The sequence below is a fragment of the Pseudophryne corroboree genome, unplaced genomic scaffold (assembly GCF_028390025.1).
Source record: "Pseudophryne corroboree isolate aPseCor3 unplaced genomic scaffold, aPseCor3.hap2 scaffold_865, whole genome shotgun sequence".
Lineage (NCBI taxonomy): Eukaryota > Metazoa > Chordata > Amphibia > Anura > Myobatrachidae > Pseudophryne > Pseudophryne corroboree.
In genome coordinates, this window is record NW_026970444.1 from 26,769 (window position 1) to 54,277 (window position 27,509).

Here is a 27,509-nt window from a genome sequence, read left to right on the forward strand (position 1 = left end):
ATGTACGTTGTGTGGGGTTATATACGTTGTGTGGTGTTATATACGTTGTGTGTGGTTATATACGTTGTGTGGCGTTATATACGTCATGTAGGCTGTAGCTGTTATATACGTTGTGTGGGGTTATATACATTGTGTGGCGTTATATACGTGATGTAGGCTTTAGCTGTTATGTTTGTTGTGTGGCGTTATATATACGTGATGTAGGCTGTAGCTGTTATATACGTTGTGTGGTGTTATATACGTTGTGTGGGGTTATATACGTTGTGTGGCGTTATATACGTGATGTAGGCTGTAGCTGTTATATACGTTGTGTGGTGTTATATACGTTGTGTGGGGTAATATACGTTATGTGGCATTATATACGTGATGTAGGCTTTAGCTGTTATATACGTTGTGTGGCGTTATATACGTTGTGTGGCGTTATATACATGCTGTAGCTGTTATATACGTTATGTGGAGTTATATACATTGTGTGGGGTTATATACGTTGTGTGGTGTTATATACGCTATGTGGAGTTATATACATTGTGTGGGGTTATATACGTTGTGTGGTGTTATATACGCTATGTGGAGTTATATACATTGTGTGGGGTTATATACGTTGTGTGGTGTTATATACGTTGTGTGGCGTTATATACGCTATGTGGAGTTATATACATTGTGTGGGGTTATATACATTGTGTCGTGTTATATACGCTATGTGGCGTTGTATACATTGTATGGTGTTATATACGTTGTGTGGCGTTGTATACATTGTGTGGCGTTTTATATGCTATGTGGAGTTATATACATTGTGTGGGGTTATATACATTGTGTGGTGTTATATACGCTATGTGGCGTTGTATACATTGTGTGGGGTTATATACGTTGTGTGGCGTTGTATACATTGTGTGGGGTTATATACGTCGTGTGGCGTTGTATACATTATATGGTGTTATATACGTTGTGTGGCGTTGTATACATTGTATGGTGTTATATACATTGTGTGGTGTTATACACGCTATGTGGCGTTGTATACATTGTATGGTGTTATATACGTTGTGTGGCGTTGTATACATTGTGTGGCGTTATATATGTTGTGTGGCGTTAGATACGCTATGTGGAGTTATATACATTGTGTGGGGTTATATACGTTGTGTGGTGTTATATACGTTGTGTGGCGTTGTATACATTGTATGGTGTTATATACGTTGTGTGGCGTTGTATACATTGTGTGGAGTTATATACATTGTGTGGGGTTATATACATTGTATGGTGTTATATACGTTGTGTGGCGTTGTATACATTGTGTGGCGTTGTATACATTGTATGGTGTTATATACGTTGTGTGGCGTTGTATACATTGTGTGGCGTTGTATACATTGTATGGTGTTATATACGTTGTGTGGCGTTGTATACATTGCGTGGCGTTATATACGCTATGTGGAGTTATATACGTTGTGTGGGGTTATATACATTGTATGGTGTTATATACGTTGTGTGGCGTTGTATACATTGTGTGGGGTTATATACATTGTGTGGGGTTATATACATTGTATGGTGTTATATACGTTGTGTGGCGTTGTATACATTGTGTGGCGTTATATACGCTATGTGGAGTTATATACATTGTGTGGGGTTATATACATTGTATGGTGTTATATACGTTGTGTGGCGTTGTATACATTGTGTGGCGTTATATACGCTATGTGGAGTTATATACATTGTGTGGGGTTATATACATTGTGTGGGGTTATATACATTGTATGGTGTTATATACGTTGTGTGGCGTTGTATACATTGTGTGCATTATATACGTCATGTAGGCTGGTAATTCCTGCACATCCAGTAGTTCCCCCATACATGTTATTTTCGGCTGTATAGGGCTCCCCTGTGTGTCGCCAGCTGTCTGTATGGAGGGTTATAGAGAAACACTGCGGTCTCCTGGGGGCTGTCCCTGGGGCTATAATTAGCTGCCTCCCCCTGTGTCTCCCTCTGTCACACAAGCCGGCCGCACAGACTCTTAGTAGTCACCCCAAACTCTCAGCAGGAGTAGATTCCAGACAGGCAGCATGAGGAAAGCAGGTGAGTGCGGGGAGAGGCAGGGGAGACCTGGGGAAATGGGGGGCATGGGGGGTAGAGGAAGGAGAGAGCGCAGAGAGGAGGCCACATGTGGCTGTCACTCATATAATGAGACCTAAAATAACCCCACAGTGTAAGCGAGAGCGCTGCAGGTTTATCTGATTCTTTGTGTTACTGGGAATATTCTGTATCTCTGGGGATCACCCCTAATCCCCTCTCTAATGCAATAACTCCTGCTGTAATACTCCGTCCTATTGTTTCTAGGTCGCTCATTCTAATAGAGGTGTGTTTCTCTGGGAATTCAGCCACTAGAATCCTTTATAATGCTACACTAAGCCTCCTTATGTTGTTTTATTGTGCCTGTTATTATGTGGTCTGTTACCTGTAATGTCATCTTCTGGCTCTAGGGGGTGCACTTACAGGCACTAGAACATAGGTCCCCAAACTCTGCCATTACAGGCCAGGATTTCAGGATACCCATGCTTGAGTCCAGAGGGTTCAAACAGACTGAGGTCCTAAGTAAGTATTCTGGGCTCAAACATGAATATCCTTAAAGCCTGGACTGTAATGGCGGAGTCTGGAACCTCTGGATTAGAATAACTGGGAGTCCGATACATGTGAGAGTAGAGGTACCACCTGCCCCTTCTTACTATAGGTCAACCAATACACGTGAGAGTAGAGGTGCCACCTGCCCCTTCTTACTATAGAGCAGCCATATATGTGAGAGCATAGGTGCCACCTGCCCCTTCTTACTATAGAGCAGCCCATACATGTGAGAGTAGAGGTGTCACCTGCCCCTTCTTACTATAGAGCAGCCCATACATGTGAGAGTAGATGTGCCACCTGCCCCTTCTTACTATAGAGCAGCCATACATGTGAGAGTAGAGGTGCCACCTGCCCCTTCTTACTATAGAGCAGCCCATACATGTGAGAGTAGAGGTGCCACCTGTCCCTTCTTACTATAGAGCAGCCCATACATGTGAGAGTAGAGGTGTCACCTGCCCCTTCTTACTATAGAGCAGCCCATACATGTGAGAGTAGAGGTGCCACCTGCCCCTTCTTACTATAGAGCAGCCATACATGTGAGAGTAGAGGTGCCACCTGCCCCTTCTTACTATAGAGCAGCCCATACATGTGAGAGTAGAGGTGCCACCTGCCCCTTCTTACTATAGAGCAGCCATATATGTGAGAGTAGAGGTTCCACCTGCCCCTTCTTACTATAGAGCAGCCATACATGTGAGAGTAGAGGTGCCACCTGCCCCTTCTTACTAGTATAGAGCAGCCCATACATGTGAGAGTAGAGGTGCCACCTGCCCCTTCTTACTATAGAGCAGCCATACATGTGAGAGTAGAGGTGCCACCTGCCCCTTCTTACTATAGAGCAGCCCATACATGTGAGAGTAGAGGTGCCACCTGCCCCTTCTTACTATAGAGCAGCCATACATGTGAGAGTAGAGGTGCCACCTGCCCCTTCTTACTATAGAGCAGCCATACATGTGAGAGGAGAGGTGCCACCTGCCCCTTCTTACTAGTATAGAGCAGCCCATACATGTGAGAGTAGAGGTGCCACCTGCCCCTTCTTACTATGGAGCAGCGCATACATGTGAGAATAGAGGTGCCACCTGCCCCTTCTTACTATAGAGCAGCCCATACATGTGAGAGTAGAGGTGCCACCTGCCCGTTCTTACTATGGAGCAGCCCATACATGTGAGAGTAGAGGTGCCACTGGCCCCTTCTACTATGGAGCAGCCATACATGTGAGAGTAGAGGTGCCACCTGCCCCTTCTTACTATAGAGCAGCCCATACATGTGAGAGTAGAGGTGCCACCTGCCCCTTCTTACTATAGAGCAGCCCATACATGTGAGAGTAGAGGTGCCACCTGCCCCTTCTTACTATAGAGCAGCCCATATATGGGAGAGTAGAGGTACCACCTGCCCCTTCTTACTATGGATCAGCCATACATGTGAGAGGAGAGGTGCCACCTGCCCCTTCTTACTATAGTGCAGCCCATACATGTGAGAGTAGAGGTGCCACCTGCCTCTTCTTACTATGCAGCAGCCCATACATGTGGAGTAGAGGTGCCACCTGTCCCTTCTTACTATAGAGCAGCCATACATGTGAGAGTAGAGGTCCCACCTGCCCCTTCTTACTATGGAGCAGCACATACATGTGATAGGAGAGGTGCCACCTGCCCCTTCTTACTATGGAGCAGCCCATACATGTGAGAGCAATGGTGCCACCTGCCCCTACTTACTATGGAGCAGCCATAAATATGAGAATAGAGGTGCCACCTGCCCCTTCTTACTATGGAGCAGCCATAAATGTGAGAGTAGAGGTGCCACCTGCCCCTTCTTACTATGGACAAGCCATACATATGAGAGTAGAGGTGCCACCTGCCCCTTCATACTATGGAGCAGCCATACATGTGAGAGTAGAGGTGCCACCTGCCCCTTCTTACTATGGAGCAGCCATACATGTGAGAGTAGAGGTGCCACTGGCCCCTTCTTACTATGTAGCAGCCCATACATGTGAGAGTAGAGGTGCCACCTGCCCCTTCTTACTATGGAGCAGCGCATACATGTGAGAGTAGAGGTGCCACCTGCCCCTTCTTACTATAGAGCAGCCCATACATGTGAGTGTAGAGGTGCCACCTGCCCCTTCTTACTATGGAGCAGCCCATACATGTGAGAGGAGAGGTGTCACCTGCCCCTTCTTACTATAGAGCAGCCCATACATGTGAGAGGAGAGGTGCCACCTGCCCCTTCTTACTATGGTGCAGCCCATACATGTGAGAGGAGAGGTGCCATCTGCCCCTTCTTACTATAGAGCAGCCATACATGTGAGAGGAGAGGTGCCACCTGCCCCTTCTTACTATAGAGCAGCCCATATATGTGAGAGCAGAGGTGCCACCTGCCCCTTCTTACTATGGAGCAGCCCATACATGTGAGAGTAGAGGTGCCACCTGCCCCTTCTTACTATGGAGCAGCCATACATGTGAGAGTAGAGGTGCCACCTGCCCCTTCTTACTATGGAGCAGCCCAGCCCCATACATGTGGAGTAGAGGTGCCACCTGCCCCTTCTTACTATAGAGCAGCCATACATGTGAGAGTAGAGGTGCCACCTGCCCCTTCTTACTATGGAGCAGCGCATACATGTGAGAGTAGAGGTGCCACCTGCCCCTTCTTACTATGGAGCAGCCATACATGTGAGAGTAGAGGTGCCACCTGCCCCTTCTTACTATGGTGCAGCCCATACATGTGAGAGTAGAGGTACCACCTGCCCCTTCTTACTATAGAGCAGCCCATACATGTGAGAGGACAGATGCCACCTGTCCCTTCTTACTATGGAGCAGCCATACATGTGAGAGTAGAGGTGCCACCTGCCCCTTCTTACTATAGAGCAGTCCATACATGTGAGAGTAGAGGTGCCACCTGCCCCTTCTTACTATAGAGCAGTCCATACATGTGAGAGTAGAGGTGCCACCTGCCCCTTCTTACTATGGAGCAGCCATACATGTGAGAGTAGAGATGCCACCTGCCCCTTCTTACTATAGAGCAGCCCATACATGTGAGAGTAGAGGTGCCACCAGCCCCTTCTTACTCTTCCTACTATAGAGCAGCCCATACATGTGAGAGGAGAGATGTCACCTGCCCCTTCTTACTCTTCTTACTATAGAGCAGCCATACATGATAATTATCACACCCTCCTCATCTCTAACAGGGATAATCATCACACCCTTCTCATCTCTAACAGTAATAATAATCACACCCTCCTCATCTCTATAAGTGATAATCATCACACCCTCCTCATCTATAACAGGGATTATCATCATACCCTCCTCATCTCTAACAGGGATGATCATCACACCCTCCTAATCTCTAACGGGGATAATCATCACACCCTCCTCATCTCTAACTGGGATAATCATCACACCCTCCTCATCTCTAACGGGGATAATCATCACACCCTCCTCATCTCTACCAGGAATAATCATCACACCCTCCTCATCTCTAACGGGGATAATCATCACACCCTCCTCATCTCTAACAGAGATAATCATCACACCCTCCTCATCTCTAACAGGGATAATCATCACACCCTCCTCATCTCTAACGGGGATAATCATCACACCCTCCTCATCTCTAACAGAGATAATCATCACACCCTCCTCATCTCTAACAGAGATAATCATCACACCCTCCTCATCTCTAACGGGGATAATCATCACACCCTCCTCATCTCTACCAGGAATAATCATCACACCCTCCTCATCTCTAACGGGGATAATCATCACACCCTCCTCATCTCTAACAGGGATAATCATCACACCCTCCTCATCTCTAACAGTGATAATCATCACACCCTCCTCATCTCTAACGGGGATAATCATCACACCCTCCTCATCTCTAACAGAGATAATCATCACACCCTCCTCATCTCTAACAGTGATAATCATCACACCCTCCTCATCTCTAACAGGAATAATCATCACACCCTCCTCATCTCTAACAGTGATAATCATCACACCCTCCTCATCTCTAACGGGGATAATCATCATACCCTCCTCATCTCTAACAGAGATAATCATCACACCCTCCTCATCTCTAATGGGGATAATCATCACACCCTCCTCATCTCTAACAGAGATAATCATCACACCCTCCTCATCTCTAACGGGGATAATCATCACACACTCCTCATCTCTAACGGGGATAATCATCACACCCTCCTCATCTCTAACAGGGATAATCATCACACCCTCCTCATCTCTAACAGAGATAATCATCACACCCTCCTCATCTCTAACAGGGATAATCATCACACCCTCCTCATCTCTAACAGGGATAATCATCACACCCTCCTCATCTCTAACAGGGATAATCATCACACTCTCTTCATCTCTAACGGGGATAATCATCACACCCTCCTCATCTCTAACAGGGATAATCATCACACCCTCCTCATCTCTAACAGTGATAATCATCACACCCTCCTCATCTCTAACGGGGATAATCATCACACACTCCTCATCTCTAACAGGGATAACCATCACACCCTCCTCATCTCTACCAGGAATAATCATCACACCCTCCTCATCTCTAACGGGGATAATCATCACACCCTCCTCATCTCTAACAGGGATAACCATCACACCCTCCTCATCTCTACCAGGAATAATCATCACACCCTCCTCATCTCTAACGGGGATAATCATCACACCCTCCTCATCTCTAACAGGGATAATCATCACACCCTCCTCATCTCTACCAGGAATAATCATCACACCCTCCTCATCTCTAACGGGGATAATCATCACACCCTCCTCATCTCTAACAGGGATAATCATCACACCCTCCTCATCTCTAACGGGGATAATCATCACACCCTCCTCATCTCTAACAGGAATAATCATCACACCCTCCTCATCTCTAACGGGGACAATCATCACACCCTCCTCATCTCTAACGGGGATAATCATCACACCCTCCTCATCTCTAACAGGGATAACCATCACACCCTCCTCATCTCTAACGGGGACAATCATCACACCCTCCTCATCTCTAACGGGGATAATCATCACACCCTCCTCATCTCTAACAGTAATAATAATCACACCCTCCTCATCTCTAACGGGGACAATCATCACACCCTTCACACCCTCCTCATCTCTATAAGTGATAATCATCACACCCTCCTCATCTCTAACAGGGATTATCATCACACCCTCCTCATCTCTAACAGGGATGATCATCACACCCTCCTCATCTCTAACGGGGATAATCATCACACCCTCCTCATCTCTAACAGTGATAATCATCACACCCTCCTCATCTCTAACAGGGATAATCATCACACTCTACTCATCTCTAACAGTGATAATCATCACACCCTCCTCATCTCTAACAGGGATAATCATCACACTCTCCTCATCTCTAACAGTGATAATCATCACACCCTCCTCATCGCTAACAGGGATAATCATCACACCCTCCTCATCTCTAACAGAGATAATCATCACACCCTCCTCATCTCTAACAGAGATAATCATCACACCCTCCTCATCTCTAACAGTGATAATCATTACACCCTCCTCATCTCTAACGAGGATAATCATCACACCCTCCTCATCTCTAACGAGGATAATCATCACACCCTCCTCATCTCTAACAGTGATAATCATCACACCCTCCTCATCTCTAACAGGGATAATCATCACACCCTCCTCATCTCTAACAGAGATAATCATCACACCCTCCTCATCTCTAACAGGGATAATCATCACACCCTCCTCATCTCTAACAGGGATAATCATCACACCCTCCTCATCTATAACAGGGATAATCATCACACCCTCCTCATCTCTAACAGGGATAATCATCACACCCTCCTCATCTCTAACAGTGATAATCATCACACCCTCCTCATCTCTAACGGGGATAATCATCACACCCTCCTCATCTCTAACAGAGATAATCATCACACCCTCCTCATCTCTAACAGAGATAATCATCACACCCTCCTCATCTCTAACAGAGATAATCATCACACCCTCCTCATCTCTAACAGGGATAATCATCACACTCTCCTCATCTCTAACAGTGATAATCATCACACCCTCCTCATCTCTAACAGGGATAATCATCACACCCTCCTCATCTCTAACAGAGATAATCATCACACCCTCCTCATCTCTAACAGAGATAATCATCACACCCTCCTCATCTCTAACAGTGATAATCATCACACCCTCCTCATCTCTAACGAGGATAATCATCACACCCTCCTCATCTCTAACGAGGATAATCATCACACCCTCCTCATCTCTAACAGTGATAATCATCACACCCTCCTCATCTCTAACAGGGATAATCATCACACCCTCCTCATCTCTAACAGAGATAATCATCACACCCTCCTCATCTCTAACGGGGATAATCATCACACCCTCCTCATCTCTAACAGAGATAATCATCACACCCTCCTCATCTCTAACGGGGATAATCATCACACCCTCCTCATCTCTAACAGTGATAATCATCACACCCTCCTCATCTCTAACGGGGATAATCATCACACCCTCCTCATCTCTAACGGGGATAATCATCACACCCTCCTCATCCCTAACAGTGATAATCATCACACCCTCCTCATCCCTAACAGTGATAATCATAACACCCTCCTCATCTCTAACGGGGATAATCATCACACCCTCCTGATCCCTAACAGTGATAATCATCACACCCTCCTCATCTCTAACAGAGATAATCATCACACCCTCCTCATCTCTAACAGAGATAATCATCACACCCTCCTCATCTCTAACAGTGATAATCATCACACCCTCCTCATCTCTAACAGAGATAATCATAACACCCTCCTCATCTCTAACGGGGATAATCATCACACCCTCCTCATCCCTAACAGTGATAATCATAACACCCTCCTCATCTCTAACGGGGATAATCATCACACCCTCCTCATCCCTAACAGTGATAATCATCACACCCTCCTCATCTCTAACAGGGATAACCATCACACCCTCCTCATCTCTAGCAGTGATAATCATCACACCCTCCTCATCTCTAATGGGGATAATCATCACACCCTCCTCATCTCTAATGGGGATAATCATCACACCCTCCTCATCTCTAACAGAGATAATCATCACACCCTCCTCATCTCTAACAGGAATAATCATCACACCCTCCTCATCTCTAACAGAGATAATCATCACACACTCCTCATCTCTAACAGGGATAATCATCACACCCTCCTCATCTCTAACAGGGATAATCATCACACTCTCCTCATCTCTAACGGGAATAATCATCACACCCTCCTCATCTCTACCAGGAATAATCATCACACCCTCCTCATCTCTAACGGGGATAATCATCACACCCTCCTCATCTCTACCAGGAATAATCATCACACCCTCCTCATCTCTAACGGGGATAATCATCACACCCTCCTCATCTCTAACAGGGATAATCATCACACCCTCCTCATCTCTAACGGGGATAATCATCACACCCTCCTCATCTCTAACAGGGATAATCATCACACCCTCCTCATCTCTAACAGAGATAATCATCACACCCTCCTCATCTCTAACAGGAATAATCATCACACCCTCCTCATCTCTAACGGGGATAATCATCACACCCTCCTCATCTCTAACAGAGATAATCATCACACCCTCCTCATCTCTAACAGAGATAATCATCACACCCTCCTGATCTCTAACAGGGATAATCATCACACCCTTCTCATCTCTAACAGTAATAATAATCACACCCTCCTCATCTCTAACGGGGACAATCATCACACCCTCCTCATCTCTATAAGTGATAATCATCACACCCTCCTCATCTCTAACAGGGATGATCATCATACCCTCCTCATCTCTAACGGGGATAATCATCACACCCTCCTCATCTCTAACAGAGATAATCATCACACCCTCCTCATCTCTAACGGGGATTATCATCACACCCTCCTCATCTCTAACAGGGATAATCATCACACCCTCCTCATCTCTAACAGGGATAATCATCACACCCTCCTCATCTCTAACGGGGATGATCATCACACCCTCCTCATCTCTAACGGGGATAATCATCACACCCTCCTCATCTCTAACAGGAATAATCATCATACCCTCCTCATCTCTAACAGGGATGATCATCACACCCTCCTCATCTCTAACGGGGATAATCATCACACCCTCCTCATCTCTAACAGGGATAATCATCACACTCTCCTCATCTCTAACGGGAATAATCATCACACCCTCCTCATCTCTAACAGGGATAATCATCACACCCTCCTCATCTCTAACAGGAATAATCATCACACCCTCCTCATCTCTAACAGAGATAATCCTCACACCCTCCTCATCTCTAACAGGGATAATCATCACACCCTCCTCATCTCTAACAGGGATAATCATCACACCCTCCTCATCTCTAACGGGGATAACCATCACACCCTCCTCATCTCTAACAGAGATAATCATCACACCCTCCTCATCTCTAACGGGGATAATCATCACACCCTCCTCATCTCTAACAGAGATAATCATCACACCCTCCTCATCTCTAACAGGGATAATCATCACACCCTCCTCATCTCTAACGGGGATAATCATCACACCCTCCTCATCTCTAACTGGGATAATCATCACACCCTCCTCATCTCTAACGGGGATAATCATCACACCCTCCTCATCTCTAACGGGGATAATCATCACACCCTCCTCATCTCTAACGGGGATAATCATCACACCCTCCTCATCTCTAACTGGGATAATCATCACACCCTCCTCATCTCTAACAGAGATAATCATCACACCCTCCTCATCTCTAACGGGGATAATCATCACACCCTCCTCATCTCTAACTGGGATAATCATCACACCCTCCTCATCTCTAACAGAGATAATCATCACACCCTCCTCATCTCTAACAGAGATAATCATCACACCCTCCTCATCTCTAACGGGGATAATCATCACACCCTCCTCATCTCTAACAGTGATAATCATCACACTCTCCTCATCTCTAACTGGGATAATCATCACACCCTCCTCATCTCTAACGGGGATAATCATCACACCCTCCTCATCTCTAACAGAGATAATCATCACACCCTCCTCATCTCTAACAGGAATAATCATCACACCCTCCTCATCTCTAATGGGGATAATCAACACACCCTCCTCATCTCTAACGGGGATAATCATCACACCCTCCTCATCTCTAACGGGGATAATCATCACACCCTCCTCATCTTTAACAGGGATAATCATCACACCCTCCTCATCTCTAACAGGGATAATCATCACACCCTCCTCATCTCTAACGGGGATAATCATCACACCCTCCTCATCTCTAACAGGAATAATCATCACACCCTCCTCATCTCTAACGGGGATAATCATCACACCCTCCTCATCTCTAACAGGAATAATCATCACACCCTCCTCATCTCTAACGGGGATAATCATCACACCCTCCTCATCTCTAATGGGGATAATCATCACACCCTCCTCATCTCTAACAGGGATAATCATCACACCCTCCTCATCTCTAACGGGGATAATCCTCACACCCTCCTCATCTCTAACGGGGATAATCATCACACCCTCCTCATCTCTAACGGGGATAATCATCACACCCTCCTCATCTCTAACGGGGATAATCATCACACCCTCCTCATCTCTAACAGAGATAATCATCACACCCTCCTCATCTCTAACAGAGATAATCATCACACCCTCCTCATCTCTAACAGTGATAATCATCACACCCTCCTCATCTCTAACGGGGATAATCATCACACCCTCCTCATCTCTAACGGGGATAATCATCACACCCTCCTCATCTCTAACGGGGATAATCATCACACCCTCCTCATCTCTAACAGTGATAATCATCACACCCTCCTCATCTCTAACGGGGATAATCATCACACCCTCCTCATCTTTAACAGGGATAATCATCACACCCTCCTCATCTCTAACAGGGATAATCATCACACCCTCCTCATCTCTAACGGGGATAATCCTCACACCCTCCTCATCTCTAACGGGGATAATCATCACACCCTCCTCATCTCTAACAGTGATAATCATCACACCCTCCTCATCTCTAACGGGGATAATCATCACACCCTCCTCATCCCTAACAGGAATAATCATCACACCCTCCTCATCTCTAACGGGGATAATCATCACACCCTCCTCATCTCTAACGGGGATAATCATCACACCCTCCTCATCTCTAACAGGAATAATCATCACACCCTCCTCATCTCTAACGGGGATAATCATCACACCCTCCTCATCTCTAACGGGGATAATCATCACACCCTCCTCATCTCTAACAGGGATAATCATCACACCCTCCTCATCTCTAACGGGGATAATCATCACACCCTCCTCATCTCTAACAGGGATAATCATCACACCTTCCTCATCTCTAACAGGAATAATCATCACACTCCTCATCTCTAACGGGGATAATCATCACACCCTCCTCATCTCTAACAGGAATAATCATCACACTCCTCATCTCTAACGGGGATAATCATCACACCCGCCTCATCTCTAACAGGGATAATCATCACACACTCCTCATCTCTAACAGGGATAATCATCACACCCTCCTCATCTCTAACGGGGATAATCATCACACCCTCCTCATCTCTAACAGGGATAATCATCACACCTTCCTCATCTCTAACGGGGATAATCATCACACCCTCCTCATCTCTAACAGGGATAATCATCACACCCTCCTCATCTCTAACGGGGATAATCATCACACCCTCCTCATCTCTAACAGGGATAATCATCACACCTTCCTCATCTCTAATGGGGATAATAATCACACCCTCCTCATCTCTAACGGGGATAATCATCACACCCTCCTCATCTCTAACAGTGATAATCATCACACCCTCCTCATCTCTAACAGGAATAATCATCACACCCTCCTCATCTCTAACGGGGATAATCATCACACCCTCCTCATCTCTAACAGGAATAATCATCACACCCTCCTCATCTCTAACGGGGATAATCATCACACCCTCCTCATCTCTAACGGGGATAATCATCACACCCTCCTCATCTCTAACAGGGATAATTATCACACCCTCCTCATCTCTAACGGGGATAATCATCACACCCTCCTCATCTCTATCAGTGATAATCATCACACCCTCCTCATCTCTAACAGGAATAATCATCACACCCTCCTCATCTCTAACGGGGATAATCATCACACCCTCCTCATCTCTAACGGGGATAATCATCACACCCTCCTCATCTCTAACGGGGATAATCATCACACCCTCCTCATCTCTAACAGTGATAATCATCACACCCTCCTCATCTCTAACTGGGATAATCATCACACCCTCCTCATCTCTAACGGGGATAATCATCACACCCTCCTCATCTCTAACAGAGATAATCATCACACCCTCCTCATCTCTAACGGGGATAATCATCACACCCTCCTCATCTCTAATGGGGATAATCATCACACCCGCCTCATCTCTAACAGGGATAATCATCACACCCTCCTCATCTCTAACAGGGATAATCATCACACCCTCCTCATCTCTAACGGGGATAATCATCACACCCTCCTCATCTCTAACAGGAATAATCATCACACCCTCCTCATCTCTAACGGGGATAATCATCACACCCTCCTCATCTCTAACAGGAATAATCATCACACCCTCCTCATCTCTAACGGGGATAATCATCACACTCCTCATCTCTAACGGGGATAATCATCACACCCTCCTCATCTCTAACAGTGATAACCATCACACCCTCCTCATCTCTAACGGGGATAATCATCACACTCCTCATCTCTAACGGGGATAATCATCACACCCTCCTCATCTCTAACAGGGATAATCATCACACCCTCCTCATCTCTAACAGGAATAATCATCACACCCTCCTCATCTCTAACGGGGATAATCATCACACCCTCATCATCTCTAATGGGGATAATAATCACACCCTCCTCATCTCTAACAGGGATAATCATCACACCCTCCTCATCTCTAACAGTGATAATCATCACACCCTCCTCATCTCTAACAGGAATAATCATCACACCCTCCTCATCTCTAACGGGGATAATCATCACACCCTCCTCATCTCTAATGGGGATAATAATCACACCCTCCTCATCTCTAACGGGGATAATCATCACACCCTCCTCATCTCTAACAGTGATAATCATCACACCCTCCTCATCTCTAACAGGAATAATCATCACACCCTCCTCATCTCTAACGGGGATAATCATCACACTCCTCATCTCTAACAGGGATAATTATCACACCCTCCTCATCTCTAGCAGTGATAATCATCACACCCTCCTCATCTCTAACGGGGATAATCATCACACTCCTCATCTCTAACGGGGATAATCATCACACCCTCCTCATCTCTAACAGGGATAATCATCACACCCTCCTCATCTCTAACGGGGATAATCATCACACCCTCCTCATCTCTAATGGGGATAATCATCACACCCTCCTCATCTCTAACAGGGATAATCATCACACCCTCCTCATCTCTAACAGTGATAATCATCACACTCTCCTCATCTCTAACGGGGATAACCATCACACCCTCCTCATCTCTAGCAGTGATAATCATCACACCCTCCTCATCTCTAATGGGGATAATAATCACACCCTCCTCATCTCTAACAGAGATAATCATAACACCCTCCTGATCTCTAACAGGGATAATCATCACACCCTCCTCATCTCTAACAGGGATAATCATCACACCCTCCTCATCTCTACCAGTAATAATAATCACACCCTCCTCATCTCTAACGGGGATAATCATCACACCCTCCTCATCTCTAACGGGGATAATCATCACACCCTCCTCATCTCTAACGGGGATAATCATCACACCCTCCTCATCTCTAACAGGAATAATCATCACACCCTCCTCATCCCTAACAGGGATAATCATCACACCCTCCTCATCTCTAACAGGGATAATCATCACACCCTCCTCATCTCTAACGGGGATAATCATCACACCCTCCTCATCTCTAACAGGGATAATCATCACACCCTCCTCATCTCTAACGGGGATAATCATCACACCCTCCTCATCTCTAACAGGGATAATCATCACACCCTCCTCATCTCTAACGGGGATAACCATCACACCCTCCTCATCTCTAACAGGAATAATCATCACACCCTCCTCATCTCTAACGAGGATAATCATCACACCCTCCTCATCTCTAACGGGGATAATCATCACACCCTCCTCATCTCTAACAGGAATAATCATCACACCCTCCTCATCTTTAACAGGGATAATCATCACACCCTCCTCATCTCTAACAGGGATAATCATCACACCCTCCTCATCTCTAACGGGGATAATCATCACACCCTCCTCATCTCTAACAGGGATAATCATCACACCCTCCTCATCTCTAACGGGGATAATCATCACACCCTCCTCATCTCTAACGGGGATAATCATCACACCCGCCTCATCTCTAACAGGGATAATCATCACACCCTCCTCATCTCTAACAGGGATAATCATCACACCCTCCTCATCTCTAACGGGGATAATCATCACACCCTCCTCATCTCTAACAGGAATAATCATCACACCCTCCTCATCTCTAACGGGGATAATCATCACACCCTCCTCATCTCTAACAGGAATAATCATCACACCCTCCTCATCTCTAACGGGGATAATCATCACACTCCTCATCTCTAACGGGGATAATCATCACACCCTCCTCATCTCTAACAGGAATAATCATCACACCCTCCTCATCTCTAACAGGGATAATCATCACACCCTCCTCATCTATAACAGGGATAATCATCACACCCTCCTCATCTCTAACAGGGATAATCATCACACCCTCCTCATCTCTAACAGTGATAATCATCACACCCTCCTCATCTCTAACGGGGATAATCATCACACCCTCCTCATCTATAACAGGGATAATCATCACACCCTCCTCATCTCTAACAGGGATAATCATCACACCCTCCTCATCTATAACAGGGATAATCATCACACCCTCCTCATCTCTAACAGGGATAATCATCACACCCTCCTCATCTCTAACAGTGATAACCATCACACCCTCCTCATCTCTAACGGGGATAATCATCACACTCCTCATCTCTAACGGGGATAATCATCACACCCTCCTCATCTCTAACAGGGATAATCATCACACCCTCCTCATCTCTAACAGGAATAATCATCACACCCTCCTCATCTCTAACGGGGATAATCATCACACCCTCATCATCTCTAATGGGGATAATAATCACACCCTCCTCATCTCTAACAGGGATAATCATCACACCCTCCTCATCTCTAACAGTGATAATCATCACACCCTCCTCATCTCTAACAGGAATAATCATCACACCCTCCTCATCTCTAACGGGGATAATCATCACACCCTCCTCATCTCTAATGAGGATAATAATCACACCCTCCTCATCTCTAACGGGGATAATCATCACACCCTCCTCATCTCTAACAGTGATAATCATCACACCCTCCTCATCTCTAACAGGAATAATCATCACACCCTCCTCATCTCTAACGGGGATAATCATCACACCCTCCTCATCTCTAACGGGGATAATCATCACACCCTCCTCATCTCTAACGGGGATAATCATCACACCCTCCTCATCTCTAACAGTGATAATCATCACACCCTCCTCATCTCTAACTGGGATAATCATCACACCCTCCTCATCTCTAACGGGGATAATCATCACACCCTCCTCATCTCTAACAGAGATAATCATCACACCCTCCTCATCTCTAACGGGGATAATCATCACACCCTCCTCATCTCTAACGGGGATAATCATCACACCCGCCTCATCTCTAACAGGGATAATCATCACACCCTCCTCATCTCTAACAGGGATAATCATCACACCCTCCTCATCTCTAACGGGGATAATCATCACACTCCTCATCTCTAACGGGGATAATCATCACACCCTCCTCATCTCTAACAGGGATAATCATCACACCCTCCTCATCTCTAACAGGAATAATCATCACACCCTCCTCATCTCTAACGGGGATAATCATCACACCCTCCTCATCTCTAATGGGGATAATAATCACACCCTCCTCATCTCTAACGGGGATAATCATCACACCCTCCTCATCTCTAACAGTGATAATCATCACACCCTCCTCATCTCTAACAGGGATAATCATCACACCCTCCTCATTTCTAACAGGGATAACCATCACACCCTCCTCATCTCTAACAGGAATAATCATCACACCCTCCTCATCTCTAACAGTGATAATCATCACACCCTCCTCATCTCTAACAGTGATAATCATCACACTCCTCATCTCTAACAGGGATAATCATCACACCCTCCTCATCTCTAGCAGTGATAATCATCACACCCTCCTCATCTCTAACGGGGATAATCATCACACTCCTCATCTCTAACGGGGATAATCATCACACCCTCCTCATCTCTAACAGGGATAATCATCACACCCTCCTCATCTCTAACGGGGATAATCATCACACCCTCCTCATCTCTAACAGGGATAATCATCACACCCTCCTCATCTCTAACAGGGATAACCATCACACCCTCCTCATCTCTAGCAGTGATAATCATCACACCCTCCTCATCTCTAATGGGGATAATAATCACACCCTCCTCATCTCTAACAGGGATAATCATCACACCCTCCTCATCTCTAACAGAGATAATCATAACACCCTCCTGATCTCTAACAGGGATAATCATCACACCCTCCTCATCCCTAACAGGGATAATCATCACACCCTCCTCATCTCTACCAGTAATAATAATCACACCCTCCTCATCTCTAACGGGGATAATCATCACACCCTCCTCATCTCTAACGGGGATAATCATCACACCCTCCTCATCTCTAACGGGGATAATCATCACACCCTCCTCATCTCTAACAGGAATAATCATCACACCCTCCTCATCTCTAACAGGGATAATCATCACACCCTCCTCATCTCTAACAGGAATAATCATCACACCCTCCTCATCTCTAACGAGGATAATCATCACACCCTCCTCATCTCTAACGGGGATAACCATCACACCCTCCTCATCTCTATAAGTGATAATCATCAAACCCTCCTCATCTCTAACGGGGATAATCATCACACCCTCCTCATCTCTAACGGGGATAATCATCACACCCTCCTCATCTCTAACGGGGATAATCATCACACCCTCCTCATCTCTAACAGGAATAATCATCACACCCTCCTCATCTCTAACAGGGATAATCATCACACCCTCCTCATCTCTAACAGAGATAATCATCACACCCTCCTCATCTCTAACGAGGATAATCATCACACCCTCCTCATCTCTAACGGGGATAACCATCACACCCTCCTCATCTCTATAAGTGATAATCATCACACCCTCCTCATCTCTAACGGGGATAATCATCACACCCTCCTCATCTCTAACGGGGATAATCATCACACCCTCCTCATCTCTAACAGTAATAATCATCACACCCTCCTCATCTCTAACAGGGATAATCATCACACCCTCCTCATCTCTAACAGGGATAATCATCACACCCTCCTCATCTCTAACGGGGATAATCATCACACCCTCCTCATCTCTAACGAGGATAATCATCACACCCTCCTCATCTCTAACGGGGATAATCATCACACCCTCCTCATCTCTAACAGGGATAATCATCACACCCTCCTCATCTCTAACGAGGATAATCATCACACCCTCCTCATCTCTAACGGGGATAATCATCACACCCTCCTCATCTCTAACGGGGATAATCATCACACCCTCCTCATCTCTATAAGTGATAATCATCACACCCTCCTCATCTCTACCAGGAATAATCATCACACCCTCCTCATCCCTAACAGTGATAATCATCACACCCTCCTCATCTCTAACGGGGATAATCATCACACCCTCCTCATCTCTAACGGGGATAATCATCACACCCTCCTCATCTCTAACGAGGATAATCATCACACCCTCCTCATCTCTAACGAGGATAATCATCACACCCTCCTCATCTCTAACAGGGATAATCATCACACCCTCCTCATCTCTAACAGGGATAATCATCACACCCTCCTCATCTCTAACGGGGATAATCATCACACCCTCCTCATCTCTAACGAGGATAATCATCACACCCTCCTCATCTCTAACAGAGATAATCATCACACCCTCCTCATCTCTAACAGGGATAATCATCACACCCTCCTCATCTCTAACGGGGATAATCATCACACCCTCCTCATCTCTAACGGGGATAATCATCACACCCTCCTCATCTCTAACAGAGATAATCATCACACCCTCCTCATCTCTAACAGGGATAACCATCACACCCTCCTCATCTCTAACGGGGATAATCATCACACCCTCCTCATCTCTAACAGAGATAATCATCACACCCTCCTCATCTCTAACAGGGATAATCATCACACCCTTCTCATCTCTAACAGTAATAATAATCACACCCTCCTCATCTCTAACGGGGACAATCATCACACCCTTCACACCCTCCTCATCTCTATAAGTGATAATCATCACACCCTCCTCATCTCTAACAGGGATAACCATCACACCCTCCTCATCTCTAACGGGGATAATCATCACACCCTCCTCATCTCTAACAGAGATAATCATCACACCCTCCTCATCTCTAACAGAGATAATCATCACACCCTCCTCATCTCTAACAGGGATAACCATCACACCCTCCTCATCTCTAACAGAGATAATCATCACACCCTCCTCATCTCTAACAGGGATAACCATCACACCCTCCTCATCTCTAACGGGGATAATCATCACACCCTCCTCATCTCTAACAGTGATAATCATCACACCCTCCTCATCTCTAACAGAGATAATCATCACACCCTCCTCATCTCTAACAGGGATGATCATCACACCCTCATAATCTCTAACAGTGATAATCATCACACAATCCTCATCTATAACAGGGATAATCATCACACCCTCCTCATCTCTAACAGGGATAATCATCACACCCTCCTCATCTCTAACGGGGATAATCATCACACTCTCCTCATCTCTAACGGGGATAATCATCACACCCTCCTCATCTCTAACGGGGATAATCATCACACCCTCCTCATCTCTAACGGGGATAATCATCACACCCTCCTCATCTCTAACGGGGATAATCATCACACCCTCCTCATCTCTAACAGGGATAATCATCACACCCTCCTCATCTCTAACGGGGATAATCATCACACTCTCCTCATCTCTAACGGGGATAATCATCACACCCTCCTCATCTCTAACAGGGATAATCATCACACCCTCCTCATCTCTAACAGGAATAATCATCACACCCTCCTCATCTCTAACAGGGATAATCCTCACACCCTCCTCATCTCTAACAGGGATAATCATCACACCCACCTCATCTCTAACAGGGATAACCATCACACCCTCCTCATCTCTACCAGGAATAATCATCACACCCTCCTCATCTCTAACGGGGATAATCATCACACCCTCCTCATCTCTAACAGAGATAATCATCACACCCTCCTCATCTCTAACGGGGATAATCATCACAACCTCCTCATCTCTAACAGAGATAATCATCACACCCTCCTCATCTCTAACAGGGATAATCATCACACCCTCCTCATCTCTAACGGGGATAATCATCACACCCTCCTCATCTCTAACAGAGATAATCATCACACCCTCCTCATCTCTAACAGGAATAATCATCACACTCCTCATCTCTAACGGGGATAATCATCACACCCTCCTCATCTCTAACAGGAATAATCTTCACACTCCTCATCTCTAACGGGGATAATCATCACACCCTCCTCATCTCTAACGGGGATAATCATCACACCCTCCTCATCTCTAACAGAGATAATCATCACACCCTCCTCATCTCTAACAGGGATAATCATCACACCCTCCTCATCTCTAACTGGGATAATCATCACACCCTCCTCATCTCTAACGGGGATAATCATCACACCCTCCTCATCTCTAACAGGGATAATCATCACACCCTCCTCATCTCTAACGGGGATAATCATCACACCCTCCTCATCTCTAACAGAGATAATCATCACACCCTCCTCATCTCTAACAGGAATAATCATCACACCCTCCTCATCTCTAACAGGGATAATCATCACACCCTCCTCATCTCTAACGGGGATAATCATCACACCCTCCTCATCTCTAACGAGGATAATCATCACACCCTCCTCATCTCTAACGAGGATAATCATCACACCCTCCTCATCTCTAACAGGGATAATCATCACACCCTCCTCATCTCTAACAGGGATAATCATCACACCCTCCTCATCTCTAACGGGGATAATCATCACACCCTCCTCATCTCTAACGAGGATAATCATCACACCCTCCTCATCTCTAACAGAGATAATCATCACACCCTCCTCATCTCTAACAGGGATAATCATCACACCCTCCTCATCTCTAACGGGGATAATCATCACACCCTCCTCATCTCTAACGGGGATAATCATCACACCCTCCTCATCTCTAACAGAGATAATCATCACACCCTCCTCATCTCTAACAGGGATAACCATCACACCCTCCTCATCTCTAACGGGGATAATCATCACACCCTCCTCATCTCTAACAGAGATAATCATCACACCCTCCTCATCTCTAACAGGGATAATCATCACACCCTCCTCATCTCTAACGGGGATAATCATCACACCCTCCTCATCTCTAACGGGGATAATCATCACACCCTCCTCATCTCTAACGGGGACAATCATCACACCCTTCACACCCTCCTCATCTCTATAAGTGATAATCATCATACCCTCCTCATCTCTAACAGGGATGATCATCACACCCTCATAATCTCTAACGGGGATAATCATCACACTCTCCTCATCTCTAACGGGGATAATCATCACACCCTCCTCATCTCTAACGGGGATAATCATCACACCCTCCTCATCTCTAACGGGGATAATCATCACACTCTCCTCATCTCTAACGGGGATAATCATCACACCCTCCTCATCTCTAACGGGGATAATCATCACACCCTCCTCATCTCTAACGGGGATAATCATCACACCCTCCTCATCTCTAACGGGGATAATCATCACACCCTCCTCATCTCTAACGGGGATAATCATCACACCCTCCTCATCTCTAACGGGGATAATCATCACACCCTCCTCATCTCTAACGGGGATAATCATCACACTCTCCTCATCTCTAACGGGGATAATCATCACACCCTCCTCATCTCTAACAGGAATAATCATCACACCCTCCTCATCTCTAACAGAGATAATCCTCACACCCTCCTCATCTCTAACAGGGATAATCATCACACCCTCCTCATCTCTAACAGGGATAATCATCACACCCTCCTCATCTCTAACAGAGATAATCATCACACCCTCCTCATCTCTAACAGAGATAATCATCACACCCTCCTCATCTCTACCAGGAATAATCATCACACCCTCCTCATCTCTAACGGGGATAATCATCACACCCTCCTCATCTCTAACAGAGATAATCATCACACCCTCCTCATCTCTAACGGGGATAATCATCACACCCTCCTCATCTCTAACAGAGATAATCATCACACCCTCCTCATCTCTAACAGGGATAATCATCACACCCTCCTCATCTCTAACGGGGATAATCATCACACCCTCCTCATCTCTAACAGAGATAATCATCACACCCTCCTCATCTCTAACAGGAATAATCATCACACTCCTCATCTCTAACGGGGATAATCATCACACCCTCCTCATCTCTAACAGGAATAATCATCACACCCTCCTCATCCCTAACAGTGATAATCATCACACCCTCCTCATCTCTAACAGAGATAATCATCACACCCTCCTCATCTCTAACAGGGATAATCATCACACCCTCCTCATCTCTAACTGGGATAATCATCACACCCTCCTCATCTCTAACGGGGATAATCATCACACCCTCCTCATCTCTAACAGGAATAATCAACACACCCTCCTCATCTCTAACGGGGATAATCATCACACCCTCCTCATCTCTAACGGGGATAATTATCACACCCTCCTCATCTCTAACGGGGATAATCATCACACCCGCCTCATCTCTAACAGGGATAATCATCACACCCTCCTCATCTCTAACAGGGATAATCATCACACCCTCCTCATCTCTAACGGGGATAATCATCACACCCTCCTCATCTCTAACAGGAATAATCATCACACCCTCCTCATCTCTAACGGGGATAATCATCACACCCTCCTCATCTCTAACAGGAATAATCATCACACCCTCCTCATCTCTAACGGGGATAATCATCACACCCTCCTCATCTCTAACGGGGATAATCATCACACCCTCCTCATCTCTAACAGTGATAATCATCACACCCTCCTCATCTCTAACGGGGATAATCATCACACCCTACTCATCTCTAACAGGGATAATCATCACACCCTCCTCATCTCTAACGGGGATAATCCTCACACCCTCCTCATCTCTAACGGGGATAATCATCACACCCTCCTCATCCCTAACAGGAATAATCATCACACCCTCCTCATCTCTAACAGTGATAATCATCACACCCTCCTCATCTCTAACAGGGATAATCATCACACCCTCCTCATCTCTAACGGGGATAATCATCACACCCTCCTCATCTCTAACAGGGATAATCATCACACCCTCCTCATCTCTAACAGGAATAATCATCACACCCTCCTCATCTCTAACGGGGATAATCATCACACCCTCCTCATCTCTAACAGTGATAATCATCACACCCTCCTCATCTCTAACAGAGATAATCATCACACCCTCCTCATCTCTAACAGAGATAATCATCACACCCTCCTCATCTCTAACAGAGATAATCATCACACCCTCCTCATCTCTAACAGGGATAATCATCACACCCTCCTCATCTCTAACGGGGATAATCATCACACCCGCCTCATCTCTAACAGGGATAATCATCACACCCTCCTCATCTCTAACAGGGATAATCATCACACCCTCCTCATCTCTAACGGGGATAATCATCACACCCTCCTCATCTCTAACAGGAATAATCATCACACCCTCCTCATCTCTAACGGGGATAATCATCACACCCTCCTCATCTCTAACAGGAATAATCATCACACCCTCCTCATCTCTAACGGGGATAATCATCACACCCTCCTCATCTCTAACGGGGATAATCATCACACCCTCCTCATCTCTAACGGGGATAATCATCACACCCTCCTCATCTCTAACAGTGATAACCATCACACCCTCCTCATCTCTAACAGGAATAATCATCACACCCTCCTCATCTCTAACGGGGATAATCATCACACTCCTCATCTCTAACGGGGATAATCATCACACCCTCCTCATCTCTAACAGGGATAATCATCACACCCTCCTCATCTCTAACGGGGATAATCATCACACCCTCCTCATCTCTAACGGGGATAATCATCACACCCTCCTCATCTCTAACGGGGATAATCATCACACCCTCCTCATCTCTAACAGGGATAATCATCACACCCTTCTCATCTCTAACAGTGATAATAATCACACCCTCCTCATCTCTAACGGGGATAATCATCACACCCTCCTCATCTCTAACAGAGATAATCATCACACCCTCCTCATCTCTAACAGTGATAATCATCACACCCTCCTCATCTCTAACAGGAATAATCATCACACCCTCCTCATCTCTAACGGGGATAATCATCACACCCTCCTCATCTCTAACGGGGATAATCATCACACCCTCCTCATCTCTAACGAGGATAATCATCACACCCTCCTCATCTCTAACGGGGATAATCATCACACCCTCCTCATCTCTAACAGTGATAATCATCACACCCTCCTCATCTCTAACGAGGATAATCATCACACCCTCCTCATCTCTAACAGTGATAATCATCACACCCTCCTCATCTCTAACGAGGATAATCATCACACCCTCCTCATCTCTAACAGGGATAATCATCACACCCTCCTCATCTCTAACAGTGATAATCATCACACCCTCCTCATCTCTAACGGGGATAATCATCACACCCTCCTCATCTCTAACGGGGATAATCATCACACCCTCCTCATCTCTAACGGGGATAATCATCACACCCTCCTCATCTCTAACGGGGATAATCATCACACCCTCCTCATCTCTAACTGGGATAATCATCACACCCTCCTCATCTCTAACAGAGATAATCATCACACCCTCCTCATCTCTAACAGTGATAATCATCACACCCTCCTCATCTCTAACGGGGATAATCATCACACCCTCCTCATCTCTAACAGTGATAATCATCACACCCTCCTCATCTCTAACGAGGATAATCCTCACACCCTCCTCATCTCTAACAGTGATAATCATCACACCCTCCTCATCTCTAACGGGGATAATCATCACACCCTCCTCATCTCTAACGGGGATAATCATCACACCCTCCTCATCTCTAACGGGGATAATCATCACACCCTCCTCATCTTTAACAGGGATAATCATCACACCCTCCTCATCTCTAACAGAGATAATCATCACACCCTCCTCATCTCTAACAGGGATAATCATCACACCCTCCTCATCTCTAACAGGGATAACCATCACACCCTCCTCATCTCTAGCAGTGATAATCATCACACCCTCCTCATCTCTAATGGGGATAATAATCACACCCTCCTCATCTCTAACAGGGATAATCATCACACCCTCCTCATCTCTAACAGAGATAATCATAACACTCCTCATCCCTAACAGGGATAATCATCACACCCTCCTCATCTCTAACAGAGATAATCATAACACTCCTCATCCCTAACAGGGATAATCATCACACCCTCCTCATCTCTAACAGGGATAATCATCACACCCTCCTCATCTCTACCAGTAATAATAATCACACCCTCCTCATCCCTAACAGGGATAATCATCACACCCTCCTCATCTCTACCAGTAATAATAATCACACCCTCCTCATCTCTAACGGGGATATTCATCATACCCTCCTCATCCCTAACAGGGATAATCATCACACCCTCCTCATCTCTAACGGGGATAATCATCACACCCTCCTCATCTCTATAAGTGATAATCATCACACCCTCCTCATCTCTAACAGGGATAATCATCACACCCTCCTCATCTCTAACGGGGATAATCATCACACCCTCCTCATCTCTAACAGTAATAATCATCACACCCTCCTCATCTCTAACAGAGATAATCATCACACCCTCCTCATCTCTAACGGGGATAATCATCACACCCTCCTCATCTCTAACAGTAATAATCATCACACCCTCCTCATCTCTAACAGGGATAATCATCACACCCTCCTCATCTCTAACGGGGATAATCATCACACCCTCCTCATCTCTAACAGTAATAATCATCACACCCTCCTCATCTCTAACAGAGATAATCATCACACCCTCCTCATCTCTAACGGGGATAATCATCACACCCTCCTCATCTCTAACGGGGATAATCATCACACCCTCCTCATCTCTAACGAGGATAATCATCACACCCTCCTCATCTCTAACGGGGATAATCATCACACCCTCCTCATCTCTTACAGGGATAATCATCACACCCTCCTCATCTCTATAAGTGATAATCATCACGCCCTCCTCATCTCTAACAGGGATAATCATCACACCCTCCTCATCTCTATAAGTGATAATCATCACACCCTCCTCATCTCTAACAGGGATAATCATCACACCCTCCTCATCTCTAACGGGGATAATCATCACACCCTCC

At 45.7% G+C, this 27,509-nt stretch overlaps 1 protein-coding gene across 1 annotated transcript in view; it reads left to right on the plus strand.

Moving 5' to 3' along the window:
- Nucleotides 1-1,940: 1,940 nt before the first annotated feature.
- The window catches only part of LOC135043493 (reticulon-2-like), a 123,543-nt gene continuing 97,974 nt past the window's right edge, over nucleotides 1,941-27,509 (plus strand). The window contains exon 1 of the mRNA XM_063955118.1: nucleotides 1,941-2,064. Coding sequence (XP_063811188.1) covers nucleotides 2,052-2,064 — 13 coding nt within the window. The 5' untranslated portion in view covers nucleotides 1,941-2,051. The remainder of the gene's footprint in view (nucleotides 2,065-27,509) is intronic.